A 24,000-nucleotide genomic window follows, 5' to 3' on the forward strand; every position below is an offset into this window, starting at 1 on the left:
TTGAACAATAAACTATTAGCATGGTAGCTAACCACTGATAACTCCCATTCTGTTGGCTGATAGCATTGAAAATCAACGATTCGATAGCTCCCATTGAAAACATGACTTATGCTTATTTTGAATTTACTTTGTAAAATAGAGTAATGGTGGGCTACACATTTACTTGTAGACCTGGAGTTTAATTCATGTAACTTCTATTTTGTTAGACGTAATGCCCATCCAGAGCCCGGTTCTGCTCCACGTTTCTACCGGTTAGAGGGGGCTATGATTGCTCATGGGGGGTTGTTGGGTCTCTGTAAGTTAAAACATATGGTATGGACCTGCTCTATAGGAAGAGTCTCTCCATATAGATTGTGTTACGACTTCCTCAATGTCTGCTTAACTTGACCTCAAAAAGAGGAAGGAGAAACCAGCAGCAGCCTCAGGGGTTTCCCCCTTCCCCTGCATGTCTATGCGTGTCTGCATGGTGTGTGTCGTGCGCTCCTCTCCCGGCCTCCAGTTATCTCTGATTACCCGCAGGCCTGGACTGGGACAAAAATTCGGCCCTGGACTTTTTGGTCCAGACTGGCCCACCACTGTGCCAACTCGGTCCGTTGATGTACTGTACATATAATCACACAAGCCCTTAATAACACTACTACCCTGAATAATATCAATAATATAATCAATGGGTGGGTTTGGGGTCTCTGGTGAGAGAGATGATGTACTGGGCACAAACCTGGACGTGAAAAGTAGAGAAATAGTATTAAGAATTATGGAATATGTTTTAAAAACCCTAATATGTATGCAGATGTTTAGTTGTAACAGTTATTCAGGGTTTCATTAGTTTTAACTCTATAATGTGAAACGGGTCATTGTCTCCTTGTCTCTTATTTGATGCAAATTAATCTGAAAATTTCCATAAATAAATGTTCAAAACAAGAAAAGCAAGGACAATAAACCATAAACATTGACAGAAAAAAATAGGTAAAGCATATTTGAACAAATTGGACAGTGGGTTGAAGAAAGTGTATTGATACTTAAAAGACTTTAACTCTGGTGACCTGATTTGTAATTATAAAAACTGTGAAAAAGTAGATCTGCATGCTCAAACCACACCACCATAAAATACTGGTTAATTGATGAGGATAGTATATCATTTTCCACACTTTAAAACTAGACTTACACCACACGCCATCTATTATGTCAAGTAAAGTTCATAGACAACGTTTCTGAACATTTAGTGAACGAGTGTTTAGCTAGCATGTTAGCTAGCACATACACACCTGCTATCACCACCATGTTAGCTAGCACACACACACCTGCTATCACCACCATGTTAGCTAGCACACATACACCTGCTATCACCACCATGTTAGCTAGCACACATACACCTGCTATCACCACCATGTTAGCTAGCACACACACACACCTGCTATCACCACCATATTAGCTAGCACACACCTGCTATCACCACCATGTTAGCTAGCACACACACACACCTGCTATCACCACCATGTTAGCTAGCACACACACACCTGCTATCACCACCATGTTAGCTAGCACATACACACCTGCTATCACCACCATGTTAGCTAGCACACACACACCTGCTATCACCACCATGTTAGCTAGCACACATACACCTGCTATCACCACCATGTTAGCTAGCACACACACCTGCTATCACCACCATGTTAGCTAGCACACACACCTGCTATCACCACCATGTTAGCTAGCACACATACACCTGCTATCACCACCATGTTAGCTAGCACACACACCTGCTATCACCACCATGTTAGCTAGCACACACACCTGCTATCACCACCATGTTAGCTAGCACACACACCTGCTATCACCACCATGTTAGCTAGCACACACACCTGCTATCACCACCATGTTAGCTAGCACACACACCTGCTATCACCACCATGTTAGCTAGCACACACACCTGCTATCACCACCATGTTAGCTTGCACACACACCTGCTATCACCACCATGTTAGCTAGCACACACACACACCTGCTATCACCACCATGTTAGCTAGCACACACACCTGCTATCACCACCATGTTAGCTTGCACACACACCTGCTATCACCACCATGTTAGCTAGCACACACACCTGCTATCACCACCATGTTAGCTAGCACACACACCTGCTATCACCACCATGTTAGCTAGCACACACACCTGCTATCACCACCATGTTAGCTAGCACACACACCTGCTATCACCACCACCAGCCTCCTCCTCCCATCCTGTACCACCGTGGCAGCGGGAGCCTCACTTTCACTGTCTGACGCAGTGAAAATGTGTTGTATCCGGGTAAGATGTAATGACAGGCGGGTAAGATGTAATGACAGGCGGGACTGGAGCCGTCCGGCAGCGCGTATTTGTCGTCGTCACCGTCGTCTCTCTCTCTCTTCTGCCCGACCAAACATGTTTATTATATTTCTGCTCTTAGCAGCGTCAGTATTGACTACTGGGCCTGTCATACGGCCACTGGGCTGCTGGATTCACATGGACGCGGCGCGAATATCCGCGTCGCGTCTACCGTGTCAGTTTACTGGCTTGACAAAGCGTCTTTACATACAAAAAAACAATCAGCCACTGCCGTGCCGGCCCATTACTGACCGGCCCACCGGGAAAACTCCCGGTGCTCCCTATGGCCAATCCACCCCTGATTACCCATAAAGCATCACTCTGCAGGATATACACTCTGACTCTTCAGTCGCCCCTAAAACATGTACTCTACATTCTGCGTAAATGTCAGTATTTGGGTGCAGCCATTACTGATGTAACTACATGTAGTTGTTACAGGAACAGAAATTCCCCGTACGTCGCCTCCACCTTCAGAGAGAAGTGCTACAGCAGCCACAGCATGAGCATTAAGCAAGTTAAAGGGAACTCCACCAGTTTTGACAGAGTCCTTGATAAAATGATCCCACTTGATAGGGTTTCTCCAGCTAAGGATATTTATAATCAGTAATATTTATCTCACTGCAGAGAAGATTCCTGCTGTGGTCTCACAGCAGCAGCGTCAGCTCTATGACATCATGTCTGACGTGTCCTCTTACCATACATAGAGACAGTAGAGGATGGAGAACTCGAGGAAGCCTTTTTTGGTTAAATATATGTAGCTATTTAGTTGTTTTCCTTTGTCCTCATATTATAACCAATTGAAAGAGTTCTCTTAGCAGGCCGCACGACAAATATCTGTCTTGGAATGCTCACCGGCGAGCTATCCCACTGTGAGGAGCAGGGCAGAGAGTAAGCGTGAGAAGATAACACATGATTGGGAAATGAATCATCTCTGGCAGTGGCGCTTGCCCTTGAATGGGATGAAGCGAAGCCTCACCCCGCCTTGGTTAGGCAGAAAAGCTCTGGGTCGACTTAATTGTTCGTCAATCCATTGCTATAAATCCCTGCAACGTTTACCTTCCTCTTGTCCTTCTTCTCATCCTTTTTGGTGAAGACAGTGTGGACCCACCAGATCTTGGTGAACATGCTGCCATAAGCCAGGCTGAAACCCAGACCCAGCAGCCACAGGCGAAACTAGCGAAGAAGAAAAGAAATGAAATATTACATAATTAAATTAATTTATATTTCAAACAGATTAATCAAATCAGCTGCTCAGTCATTCTCCATCATTAATCCTTGTATGAGTTTAATAGCCTTTCAGAAATGACCCTGAAGTAAAAATGACATTCTCTATGGCTGGCTATCTCTTCCCATATCCGCTGAGCAGTGACGCTGCCCTTATTGTGCTGGACAATAATCAGAAAACTAACAACATGAGCAAAGGTAAGACCTCAAAGTCTTAAAACAACAAAATATTTCTAGGATTTAAACTAAGGATATTTTCCCCTACGTGGAGGGGTTTTGATCTGATCTCTTTTATGGGGAAAGGACACTTGTAACTGCAGTCAGTTCACGGTGATGTAATGATGACTTTTTTTGAAGGAAATAACATTCCAACAATACAATACTGACAGCAGCAGACATTGTTACCTTGGATTGGACTTGATGACTTTTATACTTGACCAGATGTGCTAACACAAAGGAAAATGCCAGTCACTGCTGATAACATGTCACACCTGAAGACCTCACGAAATGGTTGTATCTGTTCAATTGCTTAAAGAGTGCAGACTCTTTACATTACATTTCATTTAGCTGACACTTTTATCCAGAGAGACTTACAATAAGTATTCAACCATGAGAGTATGAACTCAGAACAAGAATCAAGAGAGTGCAATTTGGTCCAAAGAGCCAAACTCCAAAGTGCTATAAGTAAGTGTTGTTTAAGTGCTACTGAAGTGCTACTTCATGGGCTGAGCTTTTAGCATGTCCTGGATGTAGACTGGACCCGATCTGTTCACAGCCCGTGTTTCGCCCTAGAACTGTTTGGAATACTGTTTTCATCGTAGCGGTCCGTAGCGTAAGTGACGTCATTATTCTGCGCCGTAAGGCGCGAAAAAAAAACAGGAAGTAACCGTAATGTTTACGCTGGTGAACGGAGGTTCGCGCCGTTGTGGAGAATGTAAAAAACGAATATGTTGAATCGGCGAATAAAAGTTGCCAAAGAAAGAAGACGAAGTCCTGTCTATTTAAGGGTGCAATACCCGGTACACAAGTACGCAGCCCGGCAAATATTTTTATGATTATAGTAAAGACCCCATTCCTGCAGATCCCATTCCCCAGTACAAACATGCCCTCTATTTAAAAATGAACTCATAGCTGAATCCAGAGTTTTTTCCTCTGCATATTGAAAGTGCATTAGACCCACAAGACTGCGCCACCCTGCGCAATCGTGTGTGGTATCAGGTTTGGCCTTCAAGCTTCCTTCCCCCAGCCCCTCCACATGTAAAGATATGCAGCAAAGCGCTGGACGACCTGCATGGAGAATTCTCTGTGTTGAACCAAGTCCCTTCAGCCGGTGCCACGTCCTCTTCCAGGTAGCAGCGGGCTCGGCCGTTTTGGGTTGAGTGTCGGCTGACTCGGCTGTGTTCCGGCTCGATGCCAGCCCATTTCATTTTTGCCATATCTGGCCCAGATTGAGCTATGACAGACGTAGGCCTATTCTGGCTGAGATATGGCCGCTGGCTTTATTGGCAGCCAGCACTAAAGCAGGTTCTCGCCCGTTGATGGCTGCCAAATCTGGGTCGAATTCTGAAGCGTCATTCATCCCGAGTCTCTTCTTTTTAAAAAAAAATAAAGATTAAAGATTGGGTGACTGTAGCTCAGGGGGATGAGTGGTCGTCCCATTGCCACAAGGTAGCCGGTTCAATCCCCAGTCCCTGCATAGTTCACACGTCAAAGTGTGTCACAGGCAGCCCACTGCTCCTTAACCAAGAATGGGTGGAAATTCGTAAGTTAGCATTTTGGTTCCATTGTTGTATTTTGTTTTAATTGGTATGTCTGTCTGCAATTCCAATAAGGGTCTAGTGTGTAAGAGCCAAATATGGTGGTAAAAAGATGTTCATTTGTATGTACACAGGGTGGCACTGTTCTGGGGTCCGGTGAGCCAGCATATAGTCAATTAGATCCTGTGCAACACTAGGTGTTGGACCCTGGAAGGGCAAATGGTGTGGAGCGAAGAAATAAACTCTTATACATCACAACCTGTGAGTGGTAATGTACCCGAATGAAAGTGAAATCAAGGAAATGGAGGGGCAGACAAGAGCACGTCAACCAGGGTGATCCAGAGGGAACAACAGTAGCCAACGGTATCAGACTGGGCTCCTACGTCATATACTTTGTTTCCTTCCAAAATTGAAATGAGACAATCTATATTAATATAATATCTGTGCAACAATGAAACAACTTGCGCTGGAACACATTCTCACTCCCAACTCAAACAACATCAAGGTTTAGCCAGTGGCACTAAATTTCAAAATATGTAGTCTTGTACCTCTCTACTGCTTTGGACCATAAACTGTTTCAAATATTGATGTAGTCTCTGGGACATTATAACGAGGTTTATGAAGGGCAGTTGTGAAGCTCAAAGAATCTTGTCAATGAAGACTAAGCCTTAATCCCTGCTCATCCCTAAATTGGTAAATAGGTGGCTTGTTGGTGGAGATGAGGTGGCCCAGATGACGCATCAGAGCAGACAACTTGCAGCAGGCGAACTGAGACAGAATTCACCTGTCACTTAAAGCAAACACCCCCCTAAACATACATCATTATGAATTCAATTCAGTTTATTTTGTAAAGCCCAAAATCTGAAATATTCCTCGCAGAGCATGTTCATTCTCACTGACAGGTGGGTGCCGTACCAGGTTGCTAGCTCCGAGGTGTCTCCTCTGCTGTGTTACCAGGGCTGCCTTAACTCCAGCGACTTTACTCCTTTGCCCACTTTTGGATGCGCGAGTGTCATCACCGCCACAATGGCAGTTGCTGGAGTCACCCACTTTGACCTTCACAACGTCCTTTCAGAGACTCTGTGACGTCACCCCTATGTTCGTATTCTCTACAGTCGATGGTTTTAGCAACTCTCACAGTATACCTGACAGACGACGGGAAACTGCCTCCTCTGGACATGAAGGCCATCGATGCCCAGAGGGAAGACAGCAGCCAGAGCCATCATGCAGCCCACTGCCGTCATGTTGTTAAGGTACGGCTGAGAGTTCTGAATGTACCTGAAACAAAAGCAGAAATAAATTATCTTTAACAGACAAACAACAAACCATATTACAGTGAAAGGAATGCATAATAATAGAGATAGGATCCAAAATACATAGATGAGATTCATTGTTTTTTAATTGTTCAATTCCAGTTTATTTTGTAAAGCCTAAAATCAGAAATCGGATGATCCTCTCCAGGACGGACAGAAGCAACAGATGTCATGTGACCAGAATGAGCAAGGTAACAGAGTTACAGCTCATGACATGAATATGAGAGAAACTATTCATACAATGAGGAGTATACACATGGACCAGAATCCAGATAACCACCAGAATTGTGGTCCTTAAAGCAATTATAAATATATTAGTTAGCGGTATCATTACTTTACACAACAACTGAGTGCTTTGATTACTTGAAATTGAACAGATGCTTCAACTGTTTTCATCCGTTAATGTTAACTGACGTAGACTTCATTCTTCATCTTGCATTTCAACTGACAATTTAACTATGCATGTGCTGCACACAATCATACAGTCTCCAGCACGTCCAAGATAACTGAAATTTCTGAAATAGTTATGCTTGAACTGAGTTCCAATAGTTTAAGCAGTTTACACATTATCATTGTCACAGTTTCTTTATCATTTATTAAGTGACATTTTACAAAATCTTTCAGGAATTAGGCTTCAACTGCGTTCACTTCCAATGACCTCCTTAATTTTTTAAACCCAAAGCTTTTAGACTTGTATCTTATACCCAAGGAGTTGATTTCAGTGCACTTCTTGACACTAGCTTTAGATAGGTTCTTCCATCACCGTGTTTTCTCAAAGTTTCACCCCTGGTGTGTAAGAAAGCATCTGTAAGGGAAGACATATGTATAAAGTCTGCACCTCATTTACTATGCAGCAATACATTGCTTTTCACAGTAATACACACAGACTGTGTACTGATATTCACTGTGAAAAACTACACGCTATTCTCCGTGTCTGGGTTCATACTATTCTCCGTGTCTGGGTTCATAATGTTCTCCGTGTCTGGGTTCATACTGTTCTCCGTGTCTGGGTTCATACTATTCTCCGTGTCTGGGTTCACACTGTTCTCCGTGTCTGGGTTCACACTGTTCTCCGTGTTTGGGTTCATACTGTTCTCCGTGTCTGGGTTCATACTGTTCTCCGTGTCTGGGTTCACACTATTCTCCGTGTCTGGGTTCACACTGTTCTCCGTGTCTGGGTTCACACTATTCTCCGTGTCTGGGTTCATACTGTTCTCCGTGTCTGGGTTCACACTATTCTCCGTGTCTGGGTTCATACTGTTCTCCGTGTCTGGGTTCATACTGTTCTCCGTGTCTGGGTTCATACTATTCTCCGTGTCTGGGTTCACACTGTTCTCCGTGTCTGGGTTCACACTGTTCTCCGTGTCTGGGTTCATACTGTTCTCCGTGTCTGGGTTCATACTATTCTCCGTAGTCTGGGTTCATTCTATTCTCCGTGTCTGGGTTCATACTGTTCTCCGTGTCTGGGTTCATACTATTCTCCGTGTCTGGGTTCATACTATTCTCCGTAGTCTCACAGCTGCCTCCGGCTCCAGGACGAGTGTCTGGATGAAGCCGCTTCCAGCTCATTCAGGACCAGCAGTGACTGTTTGGCTGCCGTGCTGAGATCTGTTCCCATGTAGCCAGTGTTTTATTTTACCTTGAAATGAATCACAGAGTAAAGGCAGACATCGCCCCACGGAGTTGCCATGTTCATGGCTTCCTCCCAAGTTTCCATCCAGTTACTTTTGCGCAAGTGAAAGACATTGATTTTTGCTTGGTGAAAAAGCAAAAGGAGATTATTGATGAGAGTGTGTGAATGAAAACGTGCCCACAACCCGATGTATGAACAGAAACACATGAGAACAGTCCTAAGGCTCATACACGAGTGAAGCTGAAGTAAGTTAGATGCATCATGTGAGAAGCTGGACAAGTTGAAGTACAAGCCTGTCTTGTTGAGCTGATCATATTCTGAAATATTAGTCCCACATCAACAATAAGACACAGTACAATAATCACAAGACGCCGTTTTGAACTGAAACCGTGTCTCCTTCAGGATATAATAGTCATTTCTTAAGAAGAGCGGCATAAAACACAGCAAAACAATGCCGTGCATGGACCCCAACATGGCCGCCAAAGCTTGTCGTGGTCACGTGTGTGAATACGCTCTATACTGCCCTTCAACGTGAAGGAGTTCAGCTCGCTCGAAGTGTACAAGAGCCTCTGGTGTACAAACAAGCAGTGGTGTATAGTAACAAAGTATTTGTTCTTGTTTTATATCTGTACTTTACTATTTATATTTAGGTTGACTTTCACTTTTTCTTCACTACATTGTGCAAAGAAATCTGATACTTTGACTCCATTTCCCCTGAAACCTTTGTTACTCGCTACAAAATCAAATCTATCTTTAAAATAAAATAAAATTTATCTTTAAAATAAAATGAATCAAAAGATCAACATCGTGGACTGTGGTGGAACACAGAGTTCGCAGTGATGCTAGGATGCTAGCTAATAAGCGACTACATGAGTCTACGATGACTGATTTCATGATGGAAGCAGAAATGGAAGCACCTGCTACTCCCACAACAAACGATGGTGGTGACGAAGACTAACACCCGTGGACATATTTGCGAGATGTTTTCTTATGGAGTGAAAGATTCTTCGTACTGGATGAAGTGCCTCTTATGCTTACCCAAAGCTACTGAAATATCGTCATTCGAAACCTCCCCATTCAACCTCAGGAAACACATTGAGGTTAAGATGAATCCCATGCAACGTTTACCTTTAGTTATCAGAATGATCATAAACCTGTTACGATATCTAGCAGTGTTTTCCACAGGATTGGAGTATATCTTTGGCAGGGGAAAATATATTGAGGCCTTAAACAAACCGAAATGAGTACCATCCAGATAAACAAAGTATTTGCCCTCTTAGGTCATTTAAGGCCAAAACGATAGTTCCACTGAAAGTCTTTCTTTTCCATAGCCGCATCCAGATAAGAGAAACAGAATGCTCTAGTCAGCTCGCCACATGCTTATCGACACCTGATAGATTACTTGCTTTCGCAGAGCAAACCTTTGCTTTTTTACAGACGCCTTTTGTCTTATGGCCTTGAAGCTAGCTTAGTTTGCAACACTGAAGACACACACACACACACACACACACACACACACTGATGATGAGGTGATCGGGACGGGAGCCATGTGGGTAGGACTACCCTGAGCTCCAATCAACGAGCTCTCAAGCCTAAGCCACGCGCCGCTCCCACGTCTAGTCTCGACCAATCACAATGCTCTTCTAGACATACAATTATTCTCTATTCTCTTCGACACCAGGTGCTTGAGAAATTGACCTGCGTACACGTATTAGTTTGCTTTGCAGTATCTTGTAGAATAAATATCTGTGTTGAACTTTATCATGACGTCCTCTTCCTCTTGAGACCAGTGGGATCTGGAATCTATTCTCATTCAATACTTGCAAACCAAATACTGTGTTAACAACCTTAAACAGTGCAGTCACAACCAAAACAGTGGAAGTATATTGAGTTATCCACTAAAATGTTCTGATACTCTTTGGTTTGATTTATGTTCAATTTGAATTAATGTGATCAGTATTATGTATTTTAAGAAATATTGTATTTTGATCATAATGAATTGAATAAATTGAACTTAGAAATTTGGTAAAAAATTCATTTTTATTGATTTGATTGTGAAAACCTTCAATAAATATTTGTAAAAATACTCTTGAGAGAATGGAAGGAAACACAATCTTAACCGTTTAACAATAATACTGTTTTACTATAGTTTATTACAATGTTTCTGTCGTGACGATTTTTGGGAAAGGAAAGACATTCCAACACAATCTGAAAATACGATATAAAAATTGACAGTTCTTTTACTAGATATGTGTACTTTAGATATGGTATAGACAGAAAAGGTTTTGGAATATATATATATATATATATATATATATATATATATATATATATATATATATATATATATATATATATATATATATATATATATATATTCCCAACCTAACTTTTAACCAATTCAGTAGAATAGCCCATACACAAGATATTGGCACCCCCAATTAAAGCCGCAGACACTCTCCACATGATGAGAAAAAAAGGAGATGCTGTGAGCGAGGTGCGAGGTGCGTAGACACCCCTACCGTTAACTTTCTTGAAGTGAACTTAGTACGCCTCGTAGTGTTAGATCTGTTATGTGTTTGTAAGACTGACTATTGTGTTCACATTAACGCTAGCTAACCCAAATTAGCGCATAAGCTTAGACAAGTTGTTCTCAACTAGTGGGTCGCGGCTAATGGCTTGGAAAAAAATTAAAAATTGAAATTAGTATTATTTTTTAAATACTGTGATTTTATTCCAGTTTAGGCCTGTGATGGTTGGAACCAGCCGTCACAGCTAACCACACACACACACACACACACACACACACACACAGCTGTTTAAATGGACCGGCCCGGCTGATTGGATCGGGCCATCGTACCTCAGCTAGAGCGGGTTCTCAGCGGTTCCAAGCGCTAGGAGAGGCCTCCTCTCCCCCGGCCAATTAAACATGGACGTGCTGGCTCCGATATATATATATATATATATATATATATATATATATATATATATATATATATATATATATATATATATATATTGAGCCCTGGAAGTGGCAGGGAGTCTCTCCTGTGCTGTGGAGAGTGCAGGAGGTGAGGTGTAAAATACCTGTTCTTGTTAATTTATCCTATTATTCTGATTTTGCTCCTTGAATGTAAATACTATTGGGGCAATACAATCCTGGTTATGTTCACACCGGACGCTGGCCGACCACATTCTGTGCTTAGAGAACATGTTGAATTCAATCTAAAACCTAAAGTATTGAACTCTCTGACTGTGTTTTATACGACTCCTCGCGATCTATATTCACACTCGTGGTTTCCATACCCAGCATGCAACACTACTGATCGCGATCTGTAGTCACACTCGTGGTTTAAATGTTTCTTGCAGGTTTTCAGAGCTTTTTGGGGATTTTAGGACATTCTGCCTTGATTTTAATCCAGAACACCGCACTACCGCAGACTTGAAACTTACATTTAAGTTTCATTTTTGGGGTAACGTTCTCACATAGCATCTGACATGTGTCAAGAGTAAGAGGCTGAGACGCACAGACGGATGTATCCACTCACTTTTTGAGACAAAACCGGCCTTTTTTTTCTTTCCATTCTTTCTGTGGGCCGATACCAAGAGGACGTTGGTCACTTGCTCACAGACGAAGATGTTTTGGAGTGATTCAACTGCATGGCACCAACATGTAAATCCTTTAAACAATATCAGGATACTTACTGATATTGTTTTTATTCCCATGTGACTATTATGCACCTGGGCCTCAGAGTTAGTTTAGGTTCTGTTATCTTTTGTTATGTACCTTCAACACCCCTCCAGTCACACACAATCACACACCCAGCATGCAACACTGCTGTCTCCATACTATCTCAGGTTCAAACTGCAGCATCTTTTCATGAAACACATTGGAGATGTTGAGAATGTTCCTCCATTTGGGTCGCGGCTTGTCAGTAAGGGTGATGGTGGTCCTGCAGCCAGACCAGCTGAGAACCACTGACATAAACGCTTCAGGGTCTTTATGAGACTGAACAGTGCATAATAAAATATTGTCACGATCCCCGTTACCTTTCTTGAAGTGAACTTGGTACGTATAGTAGTGTTAGATCTCTGTTTGACAGAGCTTATAGTTAGGCTGGCTCAGGTTAGCCCTGCTCCAGCTCCTATGCTGCTATAGGCCTAGACTGCTGGGGGCATCTTAGGATACACTGAGCACCTCTCTCCTCTTCTTCTTTCTCTTCTTTTCTCTTCTCCCTTCTCCTTTCTTCTTTCTTCTCCTTCTGGATAAGTTATTGTCTTTCAATGCACATTACTAATGCTACTTCTTTCCTTTCTGTGCTTCCTTCCCTCAAGTTTCCATGGATCATGGCTGTCTGGGGCTGCACCCCCCCCCCCCCCTCCCCCTCCATCATGGATCATGGCTGTCTGGGGCTGCACCCCCCCCCCCCTCTCCCCCTCCATCATGGACCGTGGCTGTCTGGAGCTGTGTGATTTTGGGCTATGCAAAATAAACTGAATTGAATTGTTATGGGTTTGTGAGACTAACTACTGTTACATTAGCTTCTGCTAACCGGACCTAGCAAGCAGAAGCATTTTTAGCTTGTGCCCTGACCATACATGGCTCTCTGTTAGCTTAGCAATGTTAGCACGTAGCATTCGTTACATGTTGGTGTGTAATTGTTACTCTCTTTCAGTGAACTCATACTAACTATTAGTGATGTATTTTACAGAGAGGATTCACAGCTGCCAGGGTCCAGAGGACAACATACAGCATCGCTGCAGCAGCTCCAGTCCGTCTCTGTAGATCACCAGCAGGCCGCACGCAGGCCGCAAAGCCAGCCACGGCTCATCCCGGACATACAATAATACATTTGGTTTCAGACATTTATTTACATGTTCTACTATTTTATTCATATATTCCACTGCTTTTGTGAACCTAAGACCTTTTGGTAAAACAATTCCAGCACCAAAACAGTTGAACCACATGAGTAAAGGTATGTTTTCACCAGAGATATGAAGAAGTTCCAAAATAGTATATATATTTTTCAGCTTTAGGGCCATAATATAACGTTACACTTGTGCCTTAGGACAATAGTGCCTCATTATATAGAGAGCTGAGACTGTTCTGCAATTTTAGATGTAAAACACATGGGTATGTATCATATGCAAGTGACTTTAAAAAGTGAATTTAAGAAATTATATACAATCGAGAAAATGACCTGAGACCCCAGGAGGAGCTGATGAACACATGAAGGACCTGATGAACACATGAAGGACCTGATGAACACATGAAGGACCTGATGAACACATGAAGGAGCTGGGACATGAGAGAATAAGCTAATAGGGACAAATAGTTATAACACATGGAGTGTATTTGTGAAAAACAATTACATTATAAAACAGAGCCACCAACTCTCACGGTTTCGCCGTGTGACACACACTTTTTCATGTTTTCACACGCTCACACGCCACACAACCAATATCTCACGGCAAAACAAAAAGTCAGAGGCGCGTTCGTTCCTTTTCAAACTCCCCGACGATAGATGGCGCTAAAGAGCGCATCTGTAAATCTATTCGCTGCACAGACATCGGCCGTGTCTACTACCAACACTTTACAAAGTGCACTATAACACAGTGCACTAACATCTGTAGTGTTGCTGATAAGCGCTGTATCAAATGGAACACTTACGGTAACCAATTGGCGGAAGTGACGGACGCAAATCTGTTGCCGGCACCCGCGAAAATTAAGCCGGAAGTGACGTCCGCAAATCTGCACTGAATTCTGCTGGTTTTGTCAGTGTGGCGCACTAAGCACTGAAAGTCAGTGCTTAGTGCGCAAGTGTTCAGTAGTAAACACGACCAGAGAAACTCAGGAGCAGAGAGGCTGAGGTGTCAGGCTCTCATCTGTCACTCATGTCTGTCTTAAGTCACGCCCTCCCGCCACACAGCTGTTCGGCGGTGCAATAAACTTGACTAGGAGCAGACAGGCCATGTAAAGTACCAGAGGGTTGTGCAGGGTGTTTTGAGGAGGACAGAACGAGATGCAGCTAGCAGCTAGCAGTCACTGTGTGTAACCAGCGGAGAGAGAGAATACAGAGAGAAGAGAGAGACAGAGAGAAAGACAGAGAAGAGAGAGACAGAGAGAAGACATAGCGAAGAGAGAGAGAAGAGAGAGACAGAGAGAAAGACATAGCAAAGAGAGAGACAGAGAGAGAATACAGAGAGAAGAGAGAGACAGAGAGAAGACATAGCAAAGAGAGAGACAGAGAGAAGACATAGCAAAGAGAGAGACAGAGAGAGAATACAGAGAGAAGAGAGAGACAGAGAGAAGACATAGCAAAGAGAGAGACAGAGAGAGAGACAGAGAGAAAGACAGGTGAGATGTGACAGAGGTGAGATGTGACAGAGGTGAGATGTGACAGAGGTGAGATGTGACAGAGGTGAGATGTGACAGAGGTGAGATGCCTTAAGGAGCGTCAAGCTGCCAGCGAGTTGCTACAGAAACAGGAAGCAAGGCAGCAGGAGACAGGAGACGGGAGATGGGACACGACAACATCATTACAATACATGGAGTGGATTTGTGAAAAATTACATTATATAAAAAAATATATATTTATATATATTTTAAAATGATATTATAAAATAGCTATAACTTTGTGATTCTGTTTAGGCCTAATAATGGTGTTCAAAATCTTACCAAATAGCTGTCTCTTTGTAAACGCTCCACCATGATCACCAGCTGGTCTGTAACATTATTTTTATCAAGAGATACAAGTCAGATGAAAAAAAGATAATTGTTTATTATTAACAGATAATTTGTGATGCTAAAGGATTGACAGCCTTTGGTGATTGGGACTCTACACAGAAATTTGTAATGAAGCAACAGCAAGATGAATCCCCATGGTGGTGACTGATGATGAGGCTGATAGATGATGAAGCTGATGGATCTGCAAAGACTGGGCGGAGATGGGGGTGTGGTACACTCAACAGCAGCATGAACTGAAGAAAGAGAGACAATCATATTTTAAAGAGACAGCAGGGAGATGATAGGCTAATTGTGTCGTGCTATTGGATAGAGGAGACCAGCAGTTTAGAACAGCTGATATCTGATTGACAGCCCCGAGCAAGGACATTATTAATGTGAGAGGAGTGAAAGGCAGACGGATCAGGGAATTATCAAACAGGGCACAGTCTTCCTGACTGAACTGATGCTGGAGCTTCATGTTTGATGCTGAACAGGAAGTGTATGCTCTCTTTTCAGACGTGCTTGTTGTGGATGAACACAAGGAAGACAACAACAGAGTTTCTCGGCCATACAAGACATTGTTCATATACGAATATTGAAAGTGTAACTTTAAATTAACCTGAATTGTTGTCTGCTGAAGGGAAACCTCTGTACCTGACATTGCTGTTGTAGATGTTGAAGGTGAGGCAGACAATTCCCAGCAGGATTCCCAAGCCAGCAAAGACAGACACAGACACAAATATCTTCTGGGACAGGTAGCGAAACTCCTCAATGACCACCGTCTGGTCTGCAGGGGGTCCTGAGCCTGGAGAACACGGAGCAGATGATGAGAAGGATGAAGAAACTGGAGGGAAGAGACGAGATGAGTGACGGAAGTGGAGGCAAACACTGATCTAACTACTGGTTTAACTATCGTTGTCCAGCCATGCCTCTGAGTGTGGGCTCCAGGTTCAGCTAACGTTCAGCTAACGTTCAGCTAACGTTCAGCTAACGTTCAGCTAATGTTCAGCTAACGTTCAGCTAACGTCCAGCTAACGTTCAGCTAGCGTTCAGCTAACGTTCAGCTAATGTTTAGCTAACGTTTAGCTAATGTTCAGCTAACGTTCAGCTAATGTTTAGCTAACGTTTAGCTAATGTTCAGCTAACGTTCAGCTAACATTCAGCTAATGTTCAGCTAACGTTCAGCTAATGTTCAACGTTCAGCTAACGTTCAGCTAACGTTCAGCTAAAGTTCAGCTAACGTTTAGCTAATGTTCAGCTAACGTTCAGCTAACGTTCAGCTAACGTTCAGCTAACATTCAGCTAATGTTCAGCTAACATTCAGCTAATGTTCAACGTTCAGCTAACGTTCAGCTAAAGTTCAGCTAACGTTCAGCTAATGTTTAGCTAATGTTCAGCTAACGTTCAGCTAACGTTCAGCTAACATTCAGCTAACATTCAGCTAATGTTCAACGTTCAGCTAACGTTCAGCTAACATTCAGCTAATGTTCAGCTAACATTCAGCTAATGTTCAACGTTCAGCTAGCGTTCAGCTAAAGTTCAGCTAAAGTTCAGCTAACATGCAGCTAATGTTCAGCTAACATTCAGCTAATGTTCAACGTTCAGCTAACGTTCAGCTAACGTTCAGCTAACACTCAGCTAATGTTCAGCTAACATTCAGCTAATGTTCAACGTTCAGCTAGCGTTCAGCTAATGTTCAGCTAACGTTTAGCTAATGTTCAGCTAACGTTTAGCTAACATTCAGCTAATGTTCAGCTAACGTTTAGCTAATGTTCAGCTAACGTTTAGCTAACATTCAGCTAATGTTCAACGTTCAGCTAATGTTTAGCTAATGTTCAGCTAACGTTCAGCTAATGTTCAGCTAACATTCAGCTAAGGTTCAGCTAACGTTCAGCTAACGTTCAGCTAACATTCAGCTAATGTTCAGCTAACATTCAGCTAACGTTCAGCTAGCATTCAGCAAACGTTCAGCTAACGTTCAGCTAGCATTCAGCTAATGTTTAGCTAACGTTTAGCTAATGTTCAGCTAACGTTCAGCTAACATTCAGCTAATGTTCAGCTAACGTTCAGCTAATTTTCAACGTTCAGCTAACGTTCAGCTAATGTTCAGCTAACATTCAGCTAACGTTTAACTAGTGTTCAGCTAACGTTCAGCTAATGTTCAGCTAACATTCAGCTAATGTTCAGCTAACGTTCAGCTAATGTTCAACTAACATTCAGCTAACGTTCAGCTAACATTCAGGTCACAACCAGCACTAACGGGGTCACAGACACAGTTCAGAAGGGACAAAAACACTACTCTGCTTTGCATTATTCATGAGCTGTGAGTGCAAGGTCTGTTTACTGATGGACAAGGCTCCGTGAAATGAGGCAAGCAGAGCGAGACATGATGAACAGGGAGCTGCGATGAGTACACTTGGTGGACAAATTACACCAAATAAAATGCAACAAAAACAACTAATTCACCAGTTAAAGACATTGATCTTCATACAAGGAGCCTGAACTCAAATGGATACCGAGTGTAAGAACCATATTAGACTTAATAGATGTGTTGAGTGATTTAGTAACAAACATGTAGAAATGCTCCTTTAAGTACGCTACTGACAACATCATAGATCCTTCAGACCAGGTTCATCAATCAAGACAGTTTTTGAACCGTTGAGCAGAATGAATCTTGTAACTTTATCTTTGCTGAGTAAACTTTTTGAAATGGTGTTACTGCCTTTGAAGACTCATGACACATCAAGCTCATTTGACTGTAAAAGTAATGGTATATATTACAATTCATAACAGCAATATTATATATTATAACATCAGTAACACCGTCATGAAAGGATCCAGAAGCATAACTCTAAAATGATGCAGTGGATTTGTCTGTTAAAGGCACAAAAAGTGTGTGTGTGTTTTCTCCAACACTAATATCTCTCCCTGCCCTTGGTGATGGAATAGGGACAGTATGTTACCATAGCGACTAGTAATGGTTACCAAGGCAATATGAGGAGGGCAGCAGTGGTTGTCAAGGAGACCAAAAGGATGAGGGAGGATAGTAGATTGTTGACAAATGCTGGGAAGTAAAAGAGGGAGTGAACAAATGAGGGACCAATACAATGAGATGAGTAAATGAAGGGCTTCCAGAGATGGTGAGTGTAGCGCTTCATCATAAGTACACAGGATTTAGCATGAATTTACACGTAATGAATCATTTATTAAGTATTGTTCCAACATGAACACTTATTTGTAACTCATTAGTATGCAATTCATAAACACAGTTATACATGTTTCATTCTTGATAAATAAGCTTTATATTATGCGTTTCATGATTGAGCTTTATAAATGATGGATTCCCCATTTGTAAATTTAGTGTTATGATTTTACAGATGTTTATTCCGATGATTTATAAAGTGTTAGTAAAAGATACAAAAATATTTAAATGTAATTATTTATGCATTTATTTCTATATATAAAAGTTAAGATATGCACTAATGTTTAGAGACTATATTAACATATGGTTTATAAACATGTTTTAATACTGCAGTACATGATTAATTCAGGTAGTTACTAGTTGTTAGTTAAGTACTAGTTAAGTATTTTGTGTGACCGCTTCTAAAGTGAGGACTATCTATGCTTTACACCGCATTCATCAGCAGTCACTAACTGGAGGTCCTGAGACAGGCATGTGCCACCCTGTCACAGGTGCAGACCAATCCAGGTGATAGCCAGATACTCATCATCAATCCTTTGAACCAGCAGCACTGGTGTCTCTGACAGGCATCACCCCCCCGGCCCCATCACATGGATGTTCTTTATCACTTTGTGTTGTGTTCCCTTTTCTGTTGAGAAGATAAATAGCCTTTTGTTAGCCTTGATGGGGTCATCCATCTACAGTCAAAGTCAAAATACTTAACTAATACTTAATTAAGGACTAGTAACTACCTAAATGAATCATGAATTTTAGTATTAAAACACGTTTATAAAGCATATCTTAACCATTAGTTCATCATCTATAAATCCTTGATAATTGCTTTGCAATACACATTACTTAATTTCAATCGCAAATCAATTCAAAGTTTTTGTGTACACTCTGGACAGGAACCACTTTACAAGAGTAGAACGGACACCCAACATGGTGGACCAGAACTCTTGAAATCTATTTTTCATCAAAGAAGTTAATCATGAAAAAGTCTTTAAAATGATGAGTCACTTCAGTAACTCAAAGGCCAAGGACATTTATAATCTTGATTTTTCACTAATCTGGAAATACAGAGCCCAACTACTTGAGCCAACAACGCTTCCTGTGAACCTGTCAATTTAAAAAAGAGAGCTGGGAAACCGCTGTTATCAGTCCATTCTTTAAATCTATGGAGCAAGACTTGACATGATTTACAGGCCCATTGCCATCCTTCCAGTTGTCAACTGGATAAAATTGTAGCAGAGCAACTTATAATACATTCAGAGACAAATCAGTTGTCACTGTACCAACAACAATTTGGATTCAGACCCAAACACTCTACTGAGACTGCAAACTGCCTCTAATTGGAAATATAAAAGGTCTTCTGGATAAAGGCCATGCTGTAGGAGCAGTTTTATTAGACTTTAAAAAAAGCTATGATACTGTTGAGCACAGTGTGTTAATATCCAAACTTCCCAAATTCCAATTCTCTGATCTTGCCTCACAATGGTTTGTCTCGTACCTCAAGGGAAGAGTACAATGTGTCCATGTCAATGACATTGGGATACCCCAGGGCTCAGCTCTAGGTCCTCTGCTATTTAGCATGTATATACATGCTAAATAGCAACAACCTACAGCAGACCGACCCAGCACACCCAGCAGACCGACCCAGGTCTTCCCTCTCACCCGAAACATTCTCCAGCTCCTTCTGGGGGACCCCGAGGCGTTGCCAGGCCAGCCAGGAGATATAATCCCTTGGGACGTCTTCCCAGTTGGACGTGCATGGAAAACCTCTAATGGGAGCCGTCCAGAAGGCATCCTGATGAGATGCTGAACCACCTCAGCTGACTCCTTTCGATGGCTGGGTTCAGCCTTAAAGATAGAGTAAGGAGATGAGGTTCCTCTGTAGGGCTCAGCCTTAGAGGTACAGTAAGGAGATGAGGCTCCTCTGTAGGGCTCAGCCTTAGAGGTACAGTAAGGAGATGAGGCTCCTCTGTAGGGCTCAGCCTTAAAGATAGAGTAAGGAGATGAGGTTCCTCTGTAGGGCTCAGCCTTAGAGATAGAGTAAGGAGATGAGGTTCCTCTGTAGGGCTCAGCCTTAAAGATAGAGTAAGGAGATGAGGTTCCTCTGAAGGGCTCAGCCTTAGAGATAGAGTAAGGAGATGAGGTTCCTCTGGAGGGCTCAGCCTTAGAGATAGAGTAAGGAGATGAGGTTCCTCTGTGGGGCTCAGCCTTAGAGATAGAGTAAGGAGATGAGGTTCCTCTGTAGGGCTCAGCCTTAGAGATAGAGTAAGGAGATGAGGTTCCTCTGTGGGGCTCAGCCTTAGAGATAGAGTAAGGAGATGAGGTTCCTCTGGAGGGCTCAGCCTTAGAGATAGAGTAAGGAGCTTGGACATCAGGAGGGAGCTTGGAGTTGAGCCGCTATAAATTTTCAAGCTTTTTCAGTACAAAAAAATGGGTTTTTCGGTTCCGAAATAGCAAAATTACCTACTTTGAGCTTTTCCTTGGTCAAACCTTGACAAACAACCTACGTAGCTGACCGTCTCCTTCCGTGTGTCATATCATGCGCTTTCAGGGGAGTCTGAGGGCCAATGAGATCGCAGGACCTCGAAACGCGCCAGATAAAAGGAGAAAAAGGAGTGCTTAGTGTTAGTGACCATCTTCAAAAAAATGTAAATGGTCACGTATCTTATCACAAGGGTTATAATACTTTGGCACGTTGAATGAATTTGACCGGACCTGTGGATGACGTAGAAGAGTTTTAAAAGACATTCTTCCTCATCTCCTTGAAATCAGGAAAAAGAGACTCGGGCTTATCAGGTTAGAACACATCATTTAATTTTGTGGATGTATCTGTGGATGTAAACTCTTTTTATTCTATTTGATCAAATTTTATTCTATAAAAAAAGAAGCTGTGGATTACATAGGTGTACACACTCAACACAGTGCATCTGTTTTTCATGTAAGTTATAAATTCTAATGTCACAGCAAGGTCCACATCAAATAAATAAAGACAACGGTAATTGGTTTGCAATATATATAAATTAATTTACGAATGGGGAATCCATCATTTATGAAGTATGAAAACCTAAACATGAAACATATAATAGCCAATTAATCAAGAATAAAACATTCATGTTCATGTTGTAACAATGCTTTAAAAAAGGTGAATTAAGTGTTTACTCATGCTTTACTAATGCTAACTAGTGTGTACTTATATAAAGTGTTACCATGGTAAGAAACAAGGTAAGAGAGAAGAAGAAAAGGGGATTGTGAGAAAATAACTGTATTGAACTAGAGCCTGAGCAACAGGAGCAACCAATCTACCACAGAGTCTACTTCAGGAGGATGGCTTCTGCCATGTCACCGTCCTGGCTATTCTTAGTGTTGACTGCGAGGAAGGACACCGCATACTGGCAGGGAGGGAGGAGGACATCTTGACGAGTGCCTTGGGGAGACTGGCTGCCACGCACATGAAGCTGGCTTCCTGTACCCTATGACTCAGCTTGTCCACTGTCCAAGAGCATCTGCGGACTTCCAAACAGTCCAGATGGCCCAGACAGTCTCACTAAGGCCAGCTGATCTGCAGGGTCCAACAACAACAACAACAACAACAACAACACACGAGGTTCAAACTTCCTCCGGCCTTCCCTCCAGTCTTGTCACATCAGAGCAAGAGGCTACTTGCCGTCTGTTGGCTTGATTACAAAAACTAGTTTCTGTCACACAGCCAGTGAATTATCAGTGCTCTGAGCGTTTCAGTGGCAGTAGACAGTTGTGACGTCAAACACTGAGGACATTGCAGCTCGGCTTGTCTTCAGCTCAGTTGTCAACAAACAAAAGCTTAGTTTTCTAAGTAGGTGGGAAGTGACATACTGAGATCATGGGATTATAAAAAGCTACACTTATACCTTTCTTAAGAATTATACCACACTGAAATGTATAAAAATGTCTATGACAAGAGAGGAGCCATGTCTATGGTATGTTACAGGAGTCATGTCTATGTTACAGGAGTCATGTCTATGGTATGTTACAGGAGTCATGTCTATGTTACAGGAGTCATGTCTATGGTATGTTACAGGAGTCATGTCTATGTTACAGGAGTCATGTCTATGTTACAGGAGTCGTGTCTATGTTACAGGAGTCGTGTCTATGTTACAGGAGTCATGTCTATGTTACAGGAGTCATGTCTATGGTATGTTACAGGAGTCATGTCTATGTTACAGGAGTCATGTCTATGTTACAGGAGTCATGTCTATGGTATGTTACAGGAGTCATGTCTATGTTACAGGAGTCATGTCTATGGTATGTTACAGGAGTCATGTCTATGTTACAGGAGCCATGTCTATGGTGTGTTACAGGAGTCATGTCTATGTTACAGGAGTCATGTCTATGGTATGTTACAGGAGTCATGTCTATGGTATGTTACAGGAGTCATGTCTATGTTACAGGAGTCATGTCTATGGTATGTTACAGGAGTCATGTCTATGTTACAGGAGTCATGTCTATGGTATGTTACAGGAGTCATGTCTATGGTATGTTACAGGAGTCATGTCTATGGTATGTTACAGGAGTCATGTCTATGTTACAGGAGTCATGTCTATGGTATGTTACAGGAGTCATGTCTATGGTATGTTACAGGAGTCATGTCTATGGTATGTTACAGGAGTCATGTCTATGGTATGTTACAGGAGTCATGTCTATGGTATGTTACAGGAGTCATGTCTATGTTACAGGAGTCATGTCTATGGTATGTTACAGGAGTCATGTCTATGGTATGTTACAGGAGTCATGTCTATGTTACAGGAGTCATGTCTATGGTATGTTACAGGAGTCATGTCTATGGTATGTTACAGGAGTCATGTCTATGGTATGTTACAGGAGTCATGTCTATGGTATGTTACAGGAGTCATGTCTGTGTAAAGTTTGTCCACCACCAAGCGAGCTCGCTTGTTATTTTTGCTGCTGTCCTTTAGGATCGGGAACAGTTCTTTGCGACGTTTATTGAATTTGCGCGGAAAATTAGATCCTTTCAGTAATGTCATTTACATTCAAACAGGAGTCAATCAGAAGACAGGGACACAAGGAAACAATGAAGGGGGAAATAAATAACTAAATATATACTTATAATAAATCTAATGATAATAACTACTTTGTTCCTCTCTTCTATTGTAATCGAAGCAGTATTTGTAATCAAGGACAACATTCGAAAGCACTGGTATGGTCTTTCAAAACTAATTGACTCCAAGGAAAATGAAATATTGTTTCCCATATTACACTTCCACTCCTCTTCCAGTCAGCAACCAACATTTTAACTTGTTCCAGATTAGTTGCCTCACACTCACCTCCCCGTCTTGAAACAATCAATGTAATTGTGACAGGAAATCCAATCAGCCGCGTCTGAGAAAGCACTCGTGACAATCGACAAACAAGCAGACTGAATAAACCACTGAAGGTCAATACATGTCCACCACCTCCTCCCGTCAGGGCATGAGCTACGTTTAGATCTGCATCTTGTCAGAGTTCAGGGAGGCAGAACCGACATGGACACACAGAGCTCCCTGTGTCCCGATTAAGGAACACAATTTCATTCCTCAAAGTCAAGGCCATCCCATCGCCACCCAGATTGCTTTCTCTGGTTTTGTTTAGAATGTCAACTAGCATCTTCTATATATTACACTGCTGTCGTAGCTTTGAAGAGGTTCTCATGTTTCATTAGTAAATGGAGTGAAATTGTCGCTTCGTAGCACATCGGCCCAAATCAAGCCTTTAACCGGGGCTCTGTTTGCTGTTGCATCACTCGGGTGTCC

General features: G+C 42.2%; 1 protein-coding gene across 4 annotated transcripts in view; it reads right to left on the reverse strand.

Moving 5' to 3' along the window:
* Window positions 1-24,000, reverse strand: part of gabbr1b (gamma-aminobutyric acid (GABA) B receptor, 1b) — a 64,666-nt gene that overhangs the window by 11,753 nt on the left and 28,913 nt on the right. For all 4 annotated transcript variants that reach the window (XM_068599074.1, XM_068599072.1, XM_068599073.1 and 1 more), the window contains 3 exons: window positions 15,676-15,826; window positions 6,494-6,626; window positions 3,424-3,540 (listed from right to left, as the gene is read on the reverse strand). In XM_068599074.1, the coding sequence (XP_068455175.1) occupies window positions 3,424-3,540; window positions 6,494-6,626; window positions 15,676-15,826 (401 nt within the window). The remainder of the gene's footprint in view (window positions 1-3,423; window positions 3,541-6,493; window positions 6,627-15,675; window positions 15,827-24,000) is intronic.

This window comes from Clinocottus analis, unplaced genomic scaffold (assembly GCF_023055335.1).
Source record: "Clinocottus analis isolate CAN_PGR_092001 unplaced genomic scaffold, fCliAna1.0.p SCAF_43, whole genome shotgun sequence".
Lineage (NCBI taxonomy): Eukaryota > Metazoa > Chordata > Actinopteri > Perciformes > Cottidae > Clinocottus > Clinocottus analis.